This window comes from Macadamia integrifolia, chromosome 1 (genome assembly GCF_013358625.1).
Source record: "Macadamia integrifolia cultivar HAES 741 chromosome 1, SCU_Mint_v3, whole genome shotgun sequence".
In the NCBI taxonomy this organism is placed as follows: domain Eukaryota; kingdom Viridiplantae; phylum Streptophyta; class Magnoliopsida; order Proteales; family Proteaceae; genus Macadamia; species Macadamia integrifolia.
The window spans coordinates 5,665,205-5,687,527 of NC_056557.1; the positions used below are offsets into that span (position 1 = coordinate 5,665,205).

Sequence of the window (22,323 nt, forward strand, 5' to 3'; positions counted from 1 at the left end):
TAGGGGCTCGGTAGTTGAAATAAAATGTGAATTTTGTTATAAATAGAATTGAGCATAGAGTTGAGATTCTTAGGGGAAAAGTAAGTACAGCTAGACCTTTCCATGTTTTGTATAGTGAGGCTACCTATCACAAATTTACTAAAAGTGAAAAACAAGTGCAAGTCCATTGGGTGCAAGCCCAATTATCCTTAATGAAAAGAAAGTTTTATGGTTCTCAAGGTCAAATTTACCTATTACCTCTCTTCTATCAAGTCAGGCCTCATCTCTTATGGTTCACCATCATACGGTTCCTGACCATGAATTTTCCCATGTCTGTAAAAGTTGAATTGTCAAGCAACTTTTATGACATAATTTCTCTATGTGGGAAAAATAAAAATTGGCTAAAACTTTCAAAGGACGCATAATCATGTGGAGATCAAACCCACAAAAATTAAGTTTTGACTGAACTACCCTATTATGGCAACAGTTTCTTCCATTGCCAAATATCTGGCATTTGGTAAATCATCTGAGCGCCCAAATTTTTGGCAAGGACGGAACTTGGAAGGCATATTAGATTTGATTACATGGTAGAATACGGCTTTAAATGTCCATTAAATTGCCAAACAATTGTAAAAATACACTACAAGAAAAATAAGTTGCGACACTTTTTTCACGACGGACATAATTGTCTCTAAAGAACTCATTTAAGGACAGATATAAGTATGTCGCTAAATATTTATCAATAGGGATGGACATGTGCCGTCACGAAATTTAAGATAGTATACTTTCGTCTCTATTGTCATTGAATTTACGGTGGATTATTTTCCGTCACAATTAAACTTAATTGGGACAAATATAGTGCTGTCCATATATCTTCATCAGTTGGGACGGATATATTGTTATCGCGAAATTAGGGACGGTATATTTCTATCGCTATTGTGATATAATTACAACGGTTTATTTTTCGTCACAAATAGTATTAGTTGGGATAAATAGAATTCTGTCACTACATATTTATTATTGGAGATGGAAATATTTTTGTCCGTAATGTCATAAAAAATTACATTTGATAATGCAAACTATTTTTCGATAAGTTATTTATTATTTGTAACAAAATATTTTTTGTCGCCACATTTAGGACAGATAATGAGCTGTCTCGAATCAATTAGACATATTTATATCTATTACGATGGATTTGTTAAATCATTTAAGACAAAATAGTTCCATCCCCACATATCTGAAAGTATAAAATAGAATAAAAAGTGTTAAATAAGATGATGCTTTTGGAATAATTTTATACATAGTTAAATGCAAGTTCTTTAATGTCCACAAAAGTACAAATTAATAAATTCTTGTGGACAGATTGTCTAGATTCCTTTGCCATTTACTCAGATCATCTTCAAGTGTCTCAATCCAACTAAGTTCTAAACCTTGGATCAGATCATCCACACCTTCAAGTTAGCTCATTTGGATGGTATCAGAAGATTTATTAGATCTCATAATATTCCAAAGTGCACAACTCCTTGTCTAGATTTGTTTGTTTGTATTTTTCAAGTGGGCCTGGACCAATAATGTATAAATGGGTTAAATCCAACTCAAAGCCCATGTTGAGTAAATATATCTATGAAGCAGGGGTGAAACCATGTACATATGCCCTTTCCCAAACCCTATAGTAATGGGAGCCACATGCACTGAATACTTAAGTTTAGAAATTATGGGCTAGAGTTACAAATGTTCAACCCAGTGCCATTCTTCCTGATTCTGTCAGGCCATTAGATTTTGCACTAGTTATGGGCTCCAGTCCAGCCTGAGTATGGGTTTAAGGTTAGGAAAACTGCAACAGTCAATGATTTTACCAAGCCTTCTAGGATAGTAGATATTTATCAAAGGTCTGGCCGGACAAAGCCTATTCACACCCTAATAATAGGCCCATCTGGTTTGAGAGCCTTTCACCACCGACATCATCACACCTATATTTATTTAATTCACATAATTTACTTCATCACTAGACACCGTCCATCCTCATTGTGATATGAAATTAATTTATTTACTTCCTTCTTTAATTCATCATACTGCCGTGTCAATTAGGTACAGTTCGGCCCAATCGAGATTAATTAGTAGTAAGATGGGTTGGCCTGAGTTGAAATATTCCAGCCTGATCTAGCTCTGATTTTAAAAATTCTGACTCAACCCAGCCCATTGACACGCCCAGCCACAACGCCTTCCCTTCTTGGGCTGCATCAGGCCCGACATAGGCTTTGCTAATTTCATTTGGCTTAAAAAACTTATACGCTAGCTTGGCTTGTTTGGGTATGTTATATATGACAATTTCATTTTCACATTGAGTTTCTCTGAGAAAATTTGGCCCGCCCAATGGGTCAGATCGAACTGCACAGATACCAAATTTGGTTGCCCATGTGGCCGACCCATGACCAACTTAGACCATTCTTTAGGTATCTAACCATAGGAATTTCCACTGCCATATCGTCACATAACCTAATAACAAGAAAAACTAGGTGGGCCTCCAAGGATTCGTTTTCTAGACAATATCTGATATTAAAAGTTTTCCTAGAATTTGTAGAAACGCAACTCTAAAACAATGCAGAAGATAATGGATAAATAAGAACAAATAATGCACACAGGTTTATGAGATTCGGCAAGATTGGTTACGTCCCCGATAAGATGAGATCCTGCTTCACTATCAATGGAGAATAGGGTTACACCGTTTGTCCTTACTGTCAAGGCGCCTACACCAGTACTCCCTGGATTAAAGTGTAATGGACTATAAGAAATCGTACACCAACATAATCACTCATATTCATTTTCCAATTCTGAACTGAATCCCATTTGGCCTATATATTCGAGATGGCATCACAGTCTACACGAAATACCCAAAACATTTCCCATACCCAACTTTTGCTTTTTCCCAAACTTACTAAGTATATGTATCATAGGCAACAAGCCACATTTGCCTAATCTTAGAGTAAGTACCCTTGTATTAGTAACTGCTAACTCTATATTCACTGTAGCCCTCTCAATTCCTTTTTTCGTGTCAGACCAAAAGGAAGGATCCCCCTAAAGACAGACCTTATGAGAGCTCTTGCCATAGCCAAACTCAGGAGCTATATGGAAGCCAAACTAGGCCAATAACTAAAAACAAGAAGGCTGGGAGAGCCTGAGGAGAGGGCAAGCCCCAACAAGCTCGGATGCTAGCAAACTATCTAGAATGCCAAATGGGTTGAACACGTCAATTAGAATGATGTTAATCTTATTCCAAAATATGTGAAAGTTTATTTCCATCCAAATGTGGTCCATGGTGCAATAGAAAGCCAACTTGCCAATGCATCCTATCATCCTACCAGAAACCGTTGAACATCATCCTTTGTCGACTCAAAGTGTTTTCTCTTAATGGTCACTACCATGGAGCACCCTTTTTCAATTTACTTAAAAAAAAAGAAAAAAAAAAAAAAAAAAAGATAATTTGATTAAAGGTTCTGTTTGGTTTAGATGTGAACCAATAACAATTTTACGGTCAACTCAAAAGCATATTAAATATTAAATTTCTTCAGAAAAAAAAAAATATATGGAAACTAATTTGACCATATCACTACATAATTCGCAGTGATATTTTGATTAAAAATGAAGTAAAATATATTTTCAATATTTAGCACGTTTTTGAGTTAGTTATACAATTATTCTTAACAATGATCACAATTTTATTTTGTTGTGTTATAATTTTACTTTCACTTCATTTCCATAAAAGATCCCAATGGAATCCAAAAAAGTGAAACTTGAAAGATATTACATGCAGGCCAAAATAGGTCTTTTTTTATCCTTAAAATAACATAAGCAGTAACATTTAACAGAAACAAGAGAATTAGAAGATAATCAAATCTTCAAAGGCTGCTCAATTTAGAGCCTTTGCCCAGACCATTGCGTTCTCATTTATCCAATGACAAACTTCAATTATGCCTGGTCCAAAACCCAACTGCTTAAAAGCAATATTATTTGGATTCCAAGTTGATGTATTATAGTGGCATGCCATGATCACATGATTCACTTTCTTCCTAGCAAATATATCAACTGCATATACTTTAACTTTCTGGAAAACATGGCAATAATAAACTTGAAATAGGAATGGCATACTATGACATAAAACTGGAGGTTCAGAGAGATTTCCATGGATGAGTTTCACAGATCCAATTGTGACATTCTCATAAGATCCTTCGACACTTTCAGTACTCCATATGTGTACATGGTGCCATAATTTCTCAACAACAAAGTCAATAAGATCTTCTATGGAAGTTGCACAAGTGCATTTCTCGTCTCGAATGGGGCGTCTCTCACATATCTTGAGGGTGTTCTGAATATACTCATCCATGTCAGAGTCATCCACCACCCCAAAAAGCTTTTTCAATTCCTTGATTCTTGCGAAGGAAAATGGGATATTTGACATTAGAGATCGCGGTAAGAATGATTTATATGACATTGGGTCCCTTAGATCAGGGATAGGCATGAAACTTCCTTGTTTCACCATTGACTCCCGGAAATAAGGAAATCCCCCTTGGTTTGCAACCGATAGGGGTGTTTCATTTGGAAGATCATCATATTTCTCTTTGACACCATTCCACTGGGCTATTGGTGGTAAGGTTGTGTCATTTGTTGTCTTTTTCACTAGTGCATTTGTAGAGCAAGCAATATTAGCTTGCTTACAAAATGAATGGAGGTGGGAAGTCAATTCATTTTTCTCCATAAGCTTTAGAAACATTGCCTCTTGATAAAGATTTAATGGAGAAGTCTTTGCAGCTAACCAATGTGGAGGGTGTGGAAGACCAATATGCTCTTCCCAGTATTGTGAGAAGGCATTTTCAGCTTGAAGACCCTGTAATTTCTTGGGAAGGAAAAAAAAAAAAACAAAAACAGTCAATGAGAAAGATGAAACATGAAATGCAATAACAAACTAAAATGAATGAATAATGGAAAACATCATTTTTCTTACACTAAAGTATGCTACTGTTAGAACGCCAAACAACATAATAAGATGTGTCATGGTGGAAATGAAACAGAGAACAAAATGAGTTGGGACTATGGATTTGTGGGAATGGGTTTACTGCTTGGAGAGGAGGAATTGAATTTATATATAGAGGGAATATACAAATGAAAAAAAACAGGGGGAAGGCTTTTCCTGCTCCCCTGAATGGTTAAATGTATTCTATAAATTTTCATTTTCCCTTACAAAAAGTGAAAGACATCTCTTTTGTGACTATCATTAAAGCAAATTTCCAATTTCCCTTCAACATTCAAATTTTTTAGAAGCCAAAATTACCCCTCAATTTTGGTTAATTCTCTGAAATCCGGTCTCTTATTTTCTTTCTTATTTGGCTAGTTATTCATGTGAAGCTTAACCTTCGAAGTAAAAAAAAAAAAAAGGTTCAAGATATGAGTCATTGATGGTATACATTACCACAAATTGTGGAGAGAACCAACTCCTGCTTTTGTCCACCTTTACTATATGACGACAGCCTTTACAATTGATCAAAAGGGTAGGCAACCCTTAAATCCACTGGAAATATTTCTGATGGCTTTCTTTCTATTCATATAGAAACTGAGTACTCCATGTTGCAGCATATGAGTTGTGAGGAGATCAGATTAGCCTCAATCATGGTTTAATCTCTCCTTGAATCGTCCACCAAATGTTTCAAATTAAGCCATTGCTTTAGGATATCAAAATCACTAGAGACAACTAATTTGTGCCTTTTTCTCTTTGGACCGTTGATTTGGTTAGTTGTTAGTAGAAGTGAAGGAAAAAAGAAATAGAATTAAGTAGAAGAACTTTGGGCCCGTTTGATTTTGTTTTCAGAAACGATTTTTTCGTTTTTCTGTGCTTAGAAATGGAAAAACAACCCAAAAACCATTTAATTTTTCTGTTTTGTTTCACTTGTTTTTGGAGACAAAAATAGAAATTAATGTCTATTTCTGTGTCTGGAAACAGAAATGGAGAAACAAGTAAGACTTGTTTTTCTATTTTTATAAACAAGTGGGAGCGAAAAAAATTGTGAAAAACCCGATATTTCATTCGACCTACTCAAACCCCAACCCATTGTTGAAACTTCTCGCTATGCAGATGCGGCGATTCCAACTTGGTTGTACGAAGCTCACAATTTTGGATTGCCTTTATCCTTCTGAAACTCATTTCAATGAAGCATACTTACAACTCCAACGTCATGTCTTCATTCGTGAGTCACATTCCTACAACATCGTGCCTTCACTAATGTCTTGAACTCGACTACACTATTGAAAAAGTTTCGGGAAACAGAAGAATCAAACACCTTTTTGTAATTCCAAAAATCGTTTCTTAGCAAAGAGAAGATAAAAACATTTTTACTATTTCCAGACACAGAAACAGGAGAAACAAAACCAAACAGGCCGGTTTGATAACATTTTAAGAAATGCATTTCTGTCGTTTCTGTGTCCAGAAATGGCAGAAACGGAACAAAAAGCGTTTGATAAAATTGTTTCATTTCACTTGTTTTCAAAAATAGAAATTGAAATTTCTACCTATCTACTTGTTTCGCCTTTTCTGAAAACGACTCGTGGCCATTCTTTTGCTGGTTACTATCGACTTCTAGAAACTTGACTTATCAAACACCTTCAATTCCATTTCTATTTTTAGAAACGAAAATTTATGTTTCTACCATTTTTTGAAACAGAAACAATAGAAATGTTATCGAACGAACCATTAGTTCAAGGATTAATTTGGGTATTCAAAAGCTTGAGGGGAGCAAGGGTAGATAATTTGATGTGGGTATGACTAGCAAACGTAAGGGAATTTTCGTCCAATCTTTGGAGGAACCGTTGCTATTCAGCTAACATTACTTCTTAAACAATTCCTGAAGTGCTAGTAAAATAGAGGGAAAAGTCAATATAGGTTTCAATCAATTTGCTTTATTGGGCAACTGGGTCCTATATAGACAGCCGAAACTAGTTTTCGACACATGGAATTGTGCTGGTAATTTTTTTTTTTTTGGTAGAACTGTGATGGTAATTCTAATCGTCCCATGACGGAGCATGGTTAATTATTTGGATCCATCACTTGTCAAATTTTAAAAAGCCAAATTGAATCTTGTATTGACATTTTTTTTAAAAATTATTTACATAAAGTTAAAACTTTTAATGGATATTTAAAGCCTTATTTTCACATGTGGTTGATTCTAATAAATCTCAAACTTGATATTCAAGTACGGACCTTGACCCCTACCTACCCCCAAATCTAGGCTCTCATTTGATTTACCACATGGTAGATATTTCAGTGAGAGATGATACTATTGCTTTGATAAGGTTGCTTAGTTAGAACTTAATTTTTGTGGGCTTCATCTCCACATGTTAATGCATCCCTTTGAAAGGTTTTAGCCCTATCCGTTTTACCCATGTCAAAAAATAATGCCACAAAAATTTCTTGACATCTTTTTTATTTTATTTTTTACCCCTTCTAATGGCCAGCAAAGTGAAATCAAAGAATAAGATAAAGTTTTCTGTCCATGAGACACAAGGGATGCACAATGTTCACTGTGCATGAGGGCATACGTGCCCTTGTGTGCGGGTGGCTTTTGTAGACAGAAAACACTACCCCTTTAAGAATAATCTGAATTCAGGATTAATATCTAAGTATACCCAATTACACAATTACAAAATAGATATGACTTCAACTCTTCACCTTCGGCATTGTCACAAATAGAGAGAAGAAAAAACCCATAATGCATTAACTAAGTCTATATCTAGGAAGCTGTATTTTTTTCTAAATAAATTCTGGAACTCTATCCAAACTAGTAGATCTATCGGATTTAGCTGCCCGATTAACTAATGCATTAGCAATTAAGTTAACTTCACGAAAGAAATGAGAGATATACTATTCTAAGAAATATATATAACTCAATAATAATTACAACAAGGTAAGAAGAACAAGGAAAATTATGATGAGAAAAGCACTCCACCACATGACAACATCCTTTGCCATGAGTGTGGCGGTGCGACGAGCATCGAATGGCCGAGACGACATTGGAGCACATGTTGATATTGTCTCAGCTATCCGATGCTCGCTCCACCGCACTCGTGGTAAACAATAATCACTCCTCCACCACTGCCTTTGAATCTTACCCAATTCACAAATGGCAAGGGTGAAAACCCTATACAATGGTAAGCCATACAATAAAGATGATGCCTGCAATTTATTTTTTACACGTGGCTGATCTGTAGTGGGACTTTCTGTCCAAATAATTAATTTCAATAAGGTTCCTCAAGTAAATTTGACCAAGAGGACAACGAAAGCTTTCTTTTCATTAAGGGTAATTAGGTGTAAATCATGCGCTTGTTTTTTTATGACATTTTTGAATAATAATAATAATAATTATTATTTTGGTGATAGATAAGTCTCAATATACAGTTAGGGAAAGGTTGGGTAATGTACTCATTTTCGCAATGATTCTAAAGTTTCTGTTCAATTCTGTCCTTTAACAAAATTCATATTTTAATCCAACTATTGAAGCCCTTATGCACCTAAAAAATGACATTTTTTGTCCTAAAGAGTTATAAAGGAAGATATAGATAATAACTTAATTAATAACTTCATTTTTACAATTACACAGGCTAAAAAGTGCTTTCAATTAGGGGACCTAAACTTTCCCTGTAAGAGGTTATAGATCACTTATTCCTTAAATTCCTAACTTACCAAAAATGGGATCTTAGATATTTTTTAAAACAACACATCAATCAAAAGTTGAAGTGTTGAAGTGATATACAATTAAGAAGGATTTTTTATTTTTTTTCGTGAAGAAATTCAGCCATACAATTTTTGAGGTCAGAATGATACCCATATGGTTGGCTCTAGGAACATTTAAATTGCAACTCTAGGATCCATGTATGCGGTCGGATCAGTCAACATTTTTCATAAATTTATGAACAAAAAGTCCTTATTTCATATTTGTTGACATCCCTTTCCCGATTTCTAAATCTATTATTTCCTGAATTCCGAATCCATATACTACATTCCTTGGAAGAAAATCAGTTTCTATTCATAATGCATGACCAAATAGGAAAGCTGTGAGAGGAGAATTTAATCATAGAAAAAATTAGCAAGAGAAATTTAGGCATTGAAAATATAAAAAATATGTGTTCAAGGAATTTTTTTTTTTTTATAAACTTTATGGAATTTTTTTTCATTGGTATGACAAGCTTTAAAGGGTTTATCTCTAGAACGGGACTAAGTTTTGTTACATAAACTGGTAAGTTACCATTTCACACTGTATTGATATTTAAAAAATGGTTTAGATCGGCCACATGCCAATTTTTAGACTTAGATTCAAGCATATACCTTTCCATACATTAACATATATATTCACTTGTATATTCAGTTGCCCATTTCTTCTTAAAAATCACATTTCTTTACTAGATTTTCAAAGTTTTATTTTTTCACTTGGCTAAAACATGACAAGTAGAATAGGAACTTGGGTTCTTCTTGTCTATAAAATTTCATCTATATTCAATGTTCCACATGATAGGCATTTGTGGAGGTCTAAAGATATTGCCATACTACTAAAATTTCTCCTAATTAGATGTAAGGGCAGACATGTAGAAAAATATTTCTTTTTACTCCTATCATCTTTCTACTGCTATTATTTCAACTAAATGCCAATGCCATCTCAAACGATTACATGGAGCCTTGATATTTTCTCCAATGTCTTCGCCCAATTTGTGTCACTCAAAATAGTAATGCACCTCAGATTAATGCAACCTGCTTACATGTAAACACTCAAAACCCACTTATTTATTCTTTTTAAAAATTAAGAATTACATCTTTGAGTATACTCCTTAACAAGCTTTGCAAACGATGACGACTTGATCTCTAGCAATTTGGTTGGAGAATCATATTCTATTATAAGTCCTGTTTAAGAAAAGAAAACATGTCAATCTAATTAGGAAATTACCAAAAAAGGATAAAGAAGATGTATTACCAAATTCAACTAAACTCATTTGATTATGTTTTTTTTTACTAGCTACTAACCATTGTCGAGGAGGAGGACCATATCAATATCAAGAATTGAAGTTATTCTATGTGCAATTGTGATGACAGTAGACTCTGAAAAGTGTTTCCTAAGTATTTGTTGAATTAAATAGTCAGTTGCAGTATCCACTGATGCAGTAGCTTCATCAAGTATTAACACTTTGCTCCTTTTGAGCAATACTCGCCCTAAACAAATTAGCTGCCTTTGACCCATGCTCCAATTTTCTCCATTCTCAGTCACTACAACATTCACCATATGAAAATGAATTAGCTATTTGGTTGGAGATAGGAGGTTGGGATGTGCTCTAAAAGTTAGATATATCACATAATAAGAATTTTGAAAGGATTTTGAGCTGTCCATAGATAAATTGATTTTGAGAAAGTATGGTATAGAGTGAATATGAGAAGAAACCAACCTGCAGAATCAAGCTTTCCTTCCTTCTTTCTTATTTCATCACCAAGCTGGCATTTATCTAAAGCCTATGACAACAAAAAAATTTATGACAACTTTCCACCTAACAACAAAAAAATTTATGACAACTTTCCACCTAACTTGATTGTTTAATATATAGAATCATTAAAGAATAGGTAAGAAAAAGATAAAATGAATAAGTAAGAAGGTGTCAAGTGAAAATGGAAAACATGGTAGGAAAAAAGTGCACTTCCTACTTCCCAACTAAGAGAATCTCTTTATCCAATCTTGGCTGAAAGATGATCCAATGCATCCATGAAATAATTTTAATATCCCAAGGCCAAGGATTTAAAAAATGATAATAAAATAAAAAACTATGAAAAAGTTCATAGAGATACATGTCTCTCCCAGTCGAAGTATCTTTGCATTGATCATTAGTACGTAGAAGATATGCCGATTCTATCTTTGCAACTGATTAAATATTAGTCATAAAATAAACCCACCTCCCAGATCTCTTCGTCAGTGTACTCTTCAAGTGGGTCAAGATTGCTTCTTAGAGTTCCCTCAAACATTGTTGGGTCTTGTGGAATGATGCTCAATCTTGACCGCAAGTCATGAAGGCCAATCGTGGCGATGTTGATACCATCTATACAAATTTGACCGGCTGTAGGTTCAAGCATACGAAAAAGAGCCTGTACAAGTGTTGATTTACCACTTCCAGTTCGCCCAACGATGCCAATTTTCATCCCTCCAAAAAATGTACATGTGAGACCTTGCAAGATAAGGGGAAGGTGTGGCGCATACCGGACCTATATATATAAATATTAAATAATAAATGAAGCTAAACAATTCATAGGAGCAGAAATATTTTCTAATAAAATTAGCTTTAGAGGGTTTATTTTGTAAAATTTGGAAACAAATAAAGTGATAAAGACTTGAGGAAACTAGATTGGAGATTGCCTGTAGATCAATAATATCAACTTTCCCTTGTGATGGCCATTCATGACTTGGCCTATTTTTTTCTATCAACAGAGGGGGTTCACTAGGGATACAGGTGTATTGTAGTATTCTCTCAGCGGATATGATTTTATTCTCAAGACTGCCAAGATCCCATATGAGTCCATGCAGACTGAAACTAAGCCCATATGTGACTGCTAAGCCCAACACACCTTCAAGAGAGAAAGGAAAATAAAATAAATTCAAAATCACGATTTCATAAGAGTAATCAACATGGTTTCAAGAAATGATTATTTTTTATAAGATCTCAAGTTCAAATTTTTACCCGGGCTAAGCACTCCCTTCAGCACTGAGAGTAGGAAAACTAAAGAGACGACATATGTGATAGATGCTAACATATCCATGCGGAAGCATAACCACTCTGTTGCACCAGAGAGATGAAATTTTGGCTGAAAATATGCATCCACTAGCTTGAGATTTGTGTCCATAAATCTTTCTTCTTGATCGAAGCACCTGATTCTGGTTGAACCTAAACTAGATTCTGTAAAATATTGTATAATTGGAGCCTGGCAAACTCCCGTCAGGCGTGATAGTTCTCGTGCTGCATATAGGTAGTATTTCTACAAGATAGAGTTAAAAAAAAAAAAAAGCATAATCACTGTATAGTTAGTGATAAAATGACATAGACTTTTATTTATGAGGGCTTCTTATCGTGAGCTGCTTACATTTAAATGCTTAATAATGATACTATCATCATAAATAAAACTATAAGAAAAGTCATTATGTTTTATTTAGTTCAACTGTTCTAGTTTGAGCGGTTACTGTTCTCAAAATTTTTATTAGATGTTGATTGAATTGTATGGTTTATTTGTATGTCTTTTGTATCCCGAAAATTCTACCCCAAATTCTTAATAACATGTTTACCGAACATAAATGTAATCGTAACCTAAATTTTATGGTATACGTTTTTCCTCTTTTTTCTAACTAAAATTGTTTAATCATGTTATCAAAATTTTAATTATTTAATAATGCACAGCTTGTGTCTATATAATTTTCGTTTTCCAAATCTAAAATTTCTATGATGGAATTGAGAATATGGCCTTATTCATTGTATATATTAGAGAAGAAAACAACATGGTTAGCCTACGTACATCACTTAGGTGAAGTTCTATGCTTACCATAACCAACATGCTTTGCTAGGGAAATAAATAGGGTTGTGAAGGAATAATTGAGAAAAGAAGGGAAGTGAAAAAGAAAGATGAAACTGAAAGAATGAAGAAGAAGAAGAGGATTTTCAATGGTCCACCTAAATATGCTCCTCTTGGCTACCTAAATATTTTCCGCATGGGAAATCTATTAGAGATCAAATTTTATTCTATGGTTTGTCCAAATCACCACCAATTAGTCTATCAAATTTGAGCCCTTATTGGTTTAGAATTCAACTTTTGCAATTTTTTAAAACTTTAAATTCAACCATTGAAAATACAAGTTTAGAAGCCCAAATTTCTTGGACCATGTGATAGATATAATCTAGACAAATTAATAATCCAAACAAGAAACCATCCAATGGTCAAATTGACTAAAGTTGCCTCCACATGACTTGAAATTGTTGGACTACTAAGACAAGGTTTTACAATGGGCATTTTCCTTTACTCCTTAATATTTAGTTATTGAGAATTATTTATTAGATTGCCATTAAGTAATTTAAAATCATTTACTAATTTATCAATTTAAAATTATCAAGTAGTTTATTATCATAATCAGAAAATTATTCATTATTTAGTTATCGTAAAAATGATAAATTATTTATTGACTTATGTTAACTATATTTTATCTTATTTTCAGTATGAATCCACTCGATAAAGTTACCAATAGTGCTAATACGACATGTTTTATTTTTAGTCATACATATCTAAAATATTTTATGAATAAAAAGTGCAACCACATTGCTTTAGGTATGTTTTTGCACTTTGATAACATTGGCCTTGTTTGATCACTTTTCTCAAACAATTTTGGTAAGAGAAACTTTGCATTAGTTAGATAAAAATGTGTTAATAGGAAAATAGAATTATTATGATTTTTATTTATAAATAAAAAATTAATAATGTTTAAATCATAACTTCCACAACCAAGCATATATGCATCAAACACTAAATCAATTTTGGAGTGAACAATGAAAATTCAAGATTCATTAATCAAAGCAAGCTTTAACCAACTTGTATTATAACTTGTTGAATTACCTGGTACCATATACATGCCACAGACATTGGAATAAAAACCATTAACATTTGCCACGAAACCTGTGACATTACTGCAACAGTTCCTAAGAATTCTATAGTTGAGATAAGAAGTTCTTGAATTTGGCGTGGAATGGAGGTATCAACTATACTTTGATCTATAGATGCCTGTATATGAAAATAAAATTTATTTAGAATTACATTATCTTTTATAGCAATCAAACAAGACCATTTGGATCCAAAGAGTACTAAGAATATCTACTAACCCGGTTTAGTATTCTTCCACTCGGAGTAGAATCAAAAAATGATAAGGGAGCACGAAAAATGCACAAATGCATTTTGTTGAATAGTAGAGTGGCCGTCTTATATCCAGTAGTTACCATGAGCATGGTCCTTATAAGTTCACAAAGAGAGCTTCCAAGGGTCAAAACAACATAAACAAAGATGATAGTGGATCCTCTAATATGGGGTTTCATATCCTCTGAAGTGGGAGTAGCCAACACTATCCAATAACTGCTTATTATTCGGAGAAGTTGGAAAATAATTTCTGCGAGCAATATCAATGGTACAAAAGCCCCTTTATATGCAATAGTAATATACTTCCAGTAGAATGAAAGACTAACTCTACCCTTTTCTCTCTTTTCTTCTTGGACAAGCTGCCCTTCTTGTCCAACAATTTTTTCTGTTTCTCTTTCCTTATCCTCTTGAATAGACTTCTCGCTACATAGCATATTACCATTATCTTCCTCACCATTAATTAAATTATCTGAAACAGTCCCGCATTTGATGAAATTAAGTTTTGTCAAAGCTCTCTTGTGTGGATCTACTAAATCCATAAAGTCGGTTCCTGATCTAAGAATTTCTTCATACTTTCCTACTTGAGTAATCCTACCATCTCTCATAACCTATCAAAAAAGAGAAGGTAAATGATTACTCTTAAACTATATTTGAGAGAATTGAAGTAGGAAAGAAATGTGGCATATTCTCATCAAGATAAGATCAGCAAAAGTTAAAAACTCGACTTGGTGGGTGACATAAATTACTGTTTTTGAGCCCAAAATTCCAAGCAAGCACTCCTATCACAAAAATTTAGATATTCATATTTAGGCACTCCAAAAATAATTTTTGGTTACATAAATGGGCCGAGAGTCATATAATTTTTAAACTTTAAAATGTCAAGAAACATCAAATAATAGGTGTTATGTAAAACCATGCATCACTAAATATCATGTGTTTGACCATCTTGTTTGCTTCAAGCTAAATTCATTAAGAAAATTTGGAAATGATAGTCAAACAACAACTACCTTCAATAGATGAGTTCCAGTGTGAGCATCCACAGAACTAAAAGGATCATCGAGTAGATAAATATCAGCATCATGGTATAAAGCACGTGCAATCTGGATCCTTTGTTTTTGCCCACCACTAAGGTTGACCCCTCTGTCTCCTATGATAGTCTTGTCCCCAAAGGTTAATAATTCTATGTCCTTCTTCAGTGAACATGCTTCAAGGATCATTTCATATCTTTCGTTGTCCATCTCTTTACCAAATAATATATTATCTACTATATTTCCACTTTGTATCCAAGGTGATTGTGGTACATAAGCCTTCGTCCCATTCAATTTAATGACTCCAGATACCTTTGGCACTTCCCCCAATATGCATGAAATTAGGCTTGACTTTCCTGACCCAATAGAACCACAAACAGCCACTCGCATACCATGACACACTTGAAAATTAAGATCTTTTAATGTGAGATTAGGGGATTGAAGGTCCCAAGAGAAATTCCCATTAACTATCTCAACTGCAACCTCGATACAATCTCTTGGAAGCTTTTGTATTATGTCCGGATGAAGATCATCGAGACAGAGGAATGAGGCAATCCTGTCAAGAGAAACTTTAGTTTGAACTACCGTGGAGATTGTGTCTGGGAGATTATAAATAGGCCCTCGTAATATTTCAAATGTTGCAAGTGCAGATAATATCTTCCCTGAATCTAGTGGAATTCCCATAAGCATACAGAACCCAAAAGTAACCATGGATACAAACATAGGAGCAGACATGTAAACAGAGCCAGTAAGGGCTGATGTATAAAGTAACTTTTTTATCCATCTTGTTTCTAACTTTCTGAGCTCAAGTATCTTAGCCAAGAACTTCATCTCCCAGCCCTGGAGTTTGAGAATCCTCATATTCCTTAAAGCCTCAGTTGTCATCTTCATCCTTTGATCCTTTGAATCCATTAATTTTTCTTGTAACTTTTCATGTAGTTTTCCCAGTGGAACATTCGCCATCATCAAAATCATTGTGGCAACAAGAGCCACAAGTGAAGCAAGCCTAATTTTGGTGTATAAAATCAACAATGCTAGAACAATCTGAAGAGGCACCCTCCATATATCATGCAAATACCAACTGAAGAAACCAGTCCTTTCAACATCAACACTAATCAAATTTGTGTTCTCCCCAATAGTGTGCACCCGCTTTGATTGGCTTGAAAGTCTGAGACTCTTCTTATATATTATTCCTAATAAGGCTGCACGGACCCTATTTCCCATCCTTCGCAATTGAAAGAACAAATGCCTCTCTGAGAGGTTCATTATAAGCTTTGAAAGAAAGAAAATGAACACTAGCATATAACCTTTAAATTTCAGTTGGTGAGGGGCCTTGAGATATTCAACAAAGACATCAATAAGGTATGGTCCAATATACGATGCCAATGTACGTATAATGGAGAATAGAAATGTCCATAAAATTTCTTTCCATGTTGAGAGAATCAATGCCTTCAATAGTTTGATTGTGCTTATCTGACCAACATTGCCCCCATATTTACCATCGGATTCAAGTTTATTTTTAAAACAAGTAAAGACCACCTTCGCACTATCACAATTGGCAAGCTGAGGAACATCTTCAAGGTCCAATGTTTTTTTATATCCGGCTGCAAGTAAATGGCCCATCCAAGCAAAAGTAAAAATACTAAGAAGATTGGCATTTGCATATGGAGTTACTCTCTCTCCATTGAAATTTGATCCCTGTCCGTAGTCAAAATTGCTTGGATTAGAACTACTTTTCAAGAGAGGCTCCAAAAGATGGAAATCTTCACCTTCTTGGCCCTCGCCAAATAACCCAGCATAACAAAAAAACAAACCAACAATAACGGATATAGCATCGGAGACCCATAGTAGGGATGGTAAGGGTGAATATTTCCAATGCAAACTAAGATGTATAACAAGATAGGAACAAGACATTAGGAAGTAAAATGGGCCCCAAACCCTTAGTAGAATGGGAAACTTGTGCTCACTTGAATGAGAAAACTGGATGTGCAAGTAAGCAGATATTAAAAACCAAGTGAGCATTCTAAATGTAAAATCGAATTGGGTAACGAGCTTTAGATTAGACCAACCCTGTTTATACCCAGAGGAGTAGTTTAACACGAATAGGAAAAGATCACATAAAGCCAAACCCAAGGAAGATATAAAGGCTAACCAATAATATAAAAAATATGTGTTCTTTAGCATTGGTTTGGAATTTTCAAAGGTAACAAGCATCGTCCATCTCTTGAAAACCCAGAAAATGGATAAGACTAATAAAAAAATTAGGTGAGAGAAAGCAGCAAACCCAACTAGGAAAATGATTGCAAAAGAATGCGAAAAGAATATCCAGGTACTCATATCATTACTTAAATCTTCAAAAACATCCATATTTGCAAAGTTTATTTTTTTCTCTTCGTAACTTGGTGGCTTAGTTCAAGCAATTCCAATGCAAATCTTATCAGTTCTTCCACATTTGGGATTGACGCAAGCCCATTTATAAAATTTTTGAGAAAACTCTAGCATCTAAATACCAATAATTTCCTCTTTATGCGTTGAAGAAAGACTTAGACCAATATTGGAATCTCCACATCACCCTTCAAGCTAATTGGACCTGTTAATAAATAGAAAAAGGAAAAACTACTTAAAATATTAAAGAGCAACATAATTAGACAAATTTCATATAAAAAAAAATTAAGAATGAAAGAAGCTGTAATTATGAATGAATTGGGTCATGTTCGTTAAGAACACAACAGAGATAATAGAAACTTAAGTAATATGATATAAACCAATTAATATTTTAGAAATAACATATTGGAACAAAATGCAAGGAAAGGGAAAGAACTTCACATCATAAGAACACCAAGTGATGCACTGCAGTAGAATTCTATAGAAAAATAAAAACTGAAGTTCCAAAATAGTAGATCAATATATACAAATTCCAAATAGTGTAATTATAGAAGCAACATTAGCAACATAAATGGGTTGCAATGTACCGGATCCTTCTGGTGAATGTAGCTCTTCTCAATTTGATAGGAAAAAAGATCTCAAGCTAATAAAAAATTTGGTTCCAAAACTGACCATAGAAGGCCATTCTTCTAGCAATATAAGTAATGCAATGAGGTCAATGGGGTGAGGGGCATGGAGATTAACAGAAATAGCTTCTAAGTTTTGGATAACCTAGAGGCAATGTTGGATACTTGCCAAGATCCCACAAGTTCTACACTATATGCTATAACGGATGCAATCTAGATCAAAATGTAGAAACAATTACTGCAGTAGAGTATCATATGCTTCAAGGAGATATTGACTCTGTCCATCTACCAGTCCAGCCTTAAAAATTGATGCATTCTTGATTCTGGTCACCACAAATCATCTGGAACTGACTATTGAGGCAACATTAACTCCGAGAGAGAGAGAAAGAGAGTGCACGTTGAGGAAGAAGCTTAAAATTATTCCAAAAGCAGCTCTTGCCTGCTGGTAGTGTAACTTGAACATGAGAAGCGCTTAGATGGGTTGTCTGGTAAGTGGGAACAGAGGGAGCATTTCTTAGTTACAAAGGAAATGAGTCTTATCTGATAATTTCTGGGAGTCCCTTAGAAGTAGGAAAGTGAGGGGTCCATATGATTTGTAGCGTCGGAACATTGTGAGCGCCTAGATAAGATCATAAGGGAGCATTTCTTAGCAGTTACAATGAAATGGAGGGGGAGACGTGTATGACTTGGTCTCAAAACCGCACATTTCCTGAGAAAAAGGTACGTGGCGGATCGATCTGTGTCCTCCTGAACGCGCGTTCCAGGGATTACAACTTGTTGAATAAGTGCCCTGCAGGCTGCAGCTTTCCCATGAAGTCCGGATCAGGTCCATCTATCCACGCAATGTGTTAAGCCGATAACTCGCCAGGCCACAACCTGCAAACTCCTCTTCAAAGGCCTTTTTTTCCCCCTTTATTATTATTATTATTATTATTATTATTATTATTATTATTATTATTTGGGGAAGAGGGTTCTCTGAGAGGCAGTGTGGCCTGCAGCCTGCGCTACTGTGGGACCAATGTGAGTACATGTGGAAATCAATAGGGTGAAATTTTTTATTTTTTCTTAAATAATAAATAATTAATATTTAGCTAATGTGACCACAGATTCAACAATGTTTGTGGAGACTTAAATCTTGAACCACTTAAAGAGAATACTATGAAGAGATTTGGGTGGTTCTTTTTTTTTTTTTTTTTTTCATTAGATGAATGATATTCACTCATTGACAAAGATATATAGGATGGACATATCTTTGCTTATTGATTATTAACACACAAAACAAACAAATCACAATTTTTTAGGAGGGATATATGTATCTTGAGTCCACTTCCTCTGTAGTGAGCAGTGAGATATGGTGAGCATCGGACGACTGAGAGCATCTGAACACACATCCCAAGGGGCTCCCAACCACCTGATGCTCACTGCACCAGTGCAACGAATGCATACGATTTTCACACATGTATCTCAATGAATTTTTTATTTTTTAATTTGATTTATTTATTTATTTTAAATTATTTTGATTGAGATATAAAAATTATCTCTTAATTGGGACCAACGAAGTGCGTTCTTTTCATTTCCATGTTTTCCATTTTCACTATTGGCATCCCCTTGCTTGCTAATTTTATCTTTTTTTAAGTTCATCTTTAGTGATTCTCTGTCATATTGAATAATCAATAGGGTGGGAAGTGGACATGTATTTTTTTATTGTTGTAAATTTTAGACAGATGTCAGCTAGGCAATGAAGTTAGAAAGAAGGAAAGAAAGTTTAATTCTATAGGTTCGTTTCTTCTCATATTTATTCTATAGCAAAGTTTCTAACATCAATTTATCATGCACAAGTATACGATCCTTCCGAAATTCTTATTATATGATATATTTAATTTTTAGAAAACAACCCAACCTCCTAGCCCCCAACACCTTCTTTGATGTAAAGTAGGGAAAATGTTAATGAAAAATAAGAACCTAAATAGCTAACCTATTTTTATATGGTTTTTTTCAAGATCTACTATAATCACAATTGCACATAGGATAGCATCAATTCTTAATGTTAATATAGTCATTCTCCTCAAAAATGGTTAGTAGCTAGTAATAAGAAAGGTTGGTTGAGTTAGATAATATGTTTTCTCATTCTTTTTCTAGTGATTGTCTAATTAGATTGATAGATTTTATTTTCTTAACAAGACTCATGATGGAATATGATTTCCCAACAAAATTACTAGAGATAAAGTCCTCGTACTTACACAACTTGTTAAGGAGTATACTCAAAGATGTAGTTCCTAGTTTGTTGTAAGACTAAATAAGTGAGTCTTAAATATTCAGATGAAAGAAGGTTGCATTATATTGAAGTGCATTGCTATTTTGAGTGTGACAAACCAAGAGAAGAAAGAGGAATAAATATAGACTGCATGTAATCATTTAAATTGGCATCACATTCATTTGAAGTAATGGGAGTAGAAGGAAGATAAGAAGGGAAAGAAGGAAATATTTTTCTTCATGCCTATCCACAAACCTTAGGAGAAATTGTGATGGTTTGACGATATCTTTAGACCTCTTAAATATCTACCATGTCCATTGAATAGAGCTGAAATTTTAGGGACAAGTAGACCCCAAGGTCTAATGTTCACAACTTCACATGTCAAGTCTTAGCCAAAATGGAATTGACAAAATAAAAAATTAAAACTTTGAATATTCAGAGAAATTTATTTTCTTAAGAAGAAATGGGAGGATGAATATACAAGTGAATATGCTAACCTATGAAAAAGTATTTTCTTGAATTTTGTCTAAAATTTGTCATGTGGATAGCCTAGCCTATTTCTTAAATATCCATATGGTGGGAATGGTACTTCATCATTTTATGTGGGTAAACGTAGTGTTCGTCTTGAAATACCCTTTAAAACTTGTTGATAAAGGAAAAATTGACATAAAGCTTCTAAAATAGATTTTTTTTGTATTTCTATATTTAAAATATGTTAATTTATCTACTACCAAAATTTTCTTGAATAACAATTGTTTAATCTTTTCAATGCCTAAATTTCTCTAACAAACTCTTACTATCATTAAATTTCTCCACTCAAAGCTTTCCTTCCATGGTCACACATTCTGACTGCAAAATCTCAAACTTAGTTCCTAAGGTTGCAAGTTGAATTATTACTGTAACCAACCAACTATATGGGATGTTATTCTGACCTAAAAAATGTATGGCTACGGTTCTTCACAAAAAATAATATCTTCTTAAGTAAATACCACTTCAAGATATCATTTTTCTTTTATTGGTGTATTGTTTTAGAAAATATTTAACATCCCAGTTTGGGTCTCTTTTGTTCAATGTGCTTTTTATTGGGTGTAATTGTAAAAATAAAGTTAATAATTTGGTTGTTATCCATATTTTCCTTATCAAAATTTTTGGACAATAAATTATTTTTCTTGAGTGCACAGGGCTTCGATAGATGGAGTAAAATGTGAATTTTGTTATAGGTAGAATTGAGCATAAAATTGAGATTCCTAGGGGAAAAGTAAGTACAGACCTTTCCATAATCCATACTTGTATAGTGAGGCTACCTACACTGTGGGTGGGTGATGCAGCCAATTTGCTTGAGAAGAGGGAAAAAAATAACGCCCAATATGATACCAATGGGTAAAATAAAAAATATGAAGAAAAAAAAATGTGCTCCAAATATGATATTTAAGAAACAAGAGATATCCCAAACGTATTATGAAACGTGAGATACTCCAAACTTGATAAATCAAATAAGAGGTATCCCATATATATTTTCTTTAAATTTTAGATACCCTAGGGCTGTGTTTGGTAGCCAAGAGAAGAAAAGAAAAAAATACACTTTTTGTACTTTTTTCTTGGGTTAAGAATTTCTCTTTGCACTTGGTATGTTTTCACCACAGAGAAAATTCAACTTTTGAAATTCAAAATTTCTCTTGGGAATTGTGAAGTTTTCTTTTGTTAAAAAAAAAAAAAATCTTGCAAAAAACACAAGACAACATGAGAAAATATGAAAACATAATAAGACAAAAAATGAATGATTACACAATGATTTCCTATGTGTCTATCTCTCTCCTAAAATTCAAAAATTTTTGAATTTTTTTTTTCTTTTCTTTTCTTCTCTTGGTTACCAAACATACATACTCTTTTTATTTTCTCACCATTTAATTTCTTTTCTTCTCTTGGCTACCAAACATAGCCTAAGTGTAACTAACCCAAAATAATAATAATAATAATAATAATAATAATTCACTATCGAACTATGCTATCTAGGGGCCCCTCACTCACAACGATTATAACTTTTTTGGAATCCTCTTTTTTTGCTAGAAGATCAGATTATATTAATAGAAA

The 22,323-nt window shown here is 33.9% G+C and overlaps 2 protein-coding genes and 1 long non-coding RNA gene across 3 annotated transcripts; all 3 read right to left on the reverse strand.

Annotated features, from left to right (window-relative positions):
- Positions 1-3,886: 3,886 nt before the first annotated feature.
- Positions 3,887-4,747, reverse strand: LOC122079840 (polygalacturonase-1 non-catalytic subunit beta-like). The gene has a single exon (XM_042646593.1). It carries the CDS (start codon positions 4,745-4,747, stop codon positions 3,887-3,889), a length of 861 nt encoding a protein of 286 aa, XP_042502527.1.
- Positions 4,748-9,815: 5,068 nt separating this feature from the next.
- Positions 9,816-16,881, reverse strand: LOC122079849 (ABC transporter C family member 3-like). Its single transcript, XM_042646604.1, has 10 exons — positions 14,947-16,881; positions 14,631-14,718; positions 13,909-14,546; positions 13,646-13,810; positions 11,731-12,025; positions 11,409-11,617; positions 10,952-11,257; positions 10,453-10,516; positions 10,037-10,276; positions 9,816-9,916 (listed from the first exon to the last, which is right to left on the reverse strand). Exons 1-10 carry the CDS (start codon positions 16,879-16,881, stop codon positions 9,816-9,818), a joined length of 4,041 nt encoding a protein of 1,346 aa, XP_042502538.1.
- Positions 16,882-17,275: 394 nt separating this feature from the next.
- LOC122084065 lies at positions 17,276-18,464 on the reverse strand. The gene is made up of 2 exons (XR_006141822.1): positions 18,218-18,464; positions 17,276-17,557 (listed from the first exon to the last, which is right to left on the reverse strand). It is a non-coding gene; the product is annotated as an uncharacterized LOC122084065 (long non-coding RNA).
- Positions 18,465-22,323: the final 3,859 nt, after the last annotated feature.

Bases quoted from the DNA above. Each gene is read 5' to 3' on its own strand.
- LOC122079849 (XM_042646604.1), bottom strand. From the start codon at position 16,881: ATGTCTTGTTCCTATCTTGTTATACATCTTAGTTTGCATTGGAAATAT. The intron at 14,719-14,946 runs GTAGTTGTTGTT...TTTTTGTGATAG, and splicing joins CTGGAACTCATCTATTGAAG to GAGTGCTTGCTTGGAATTTT. The intron at 9,917-10,036 runs GTTAGTAGCTAG...TTTCTTAAACAG, and splicing joins GGTCCTCCTCCTCGACAATG to GACTTATAATAGAATATGAT.
- LOC122079840 (XM_042646593.1), bottom strand. From the start codon at position 4,747: ATGTTTCTAAAGCTTATGGAGAAAAATGAATTGACTTCCCACCTCCAT.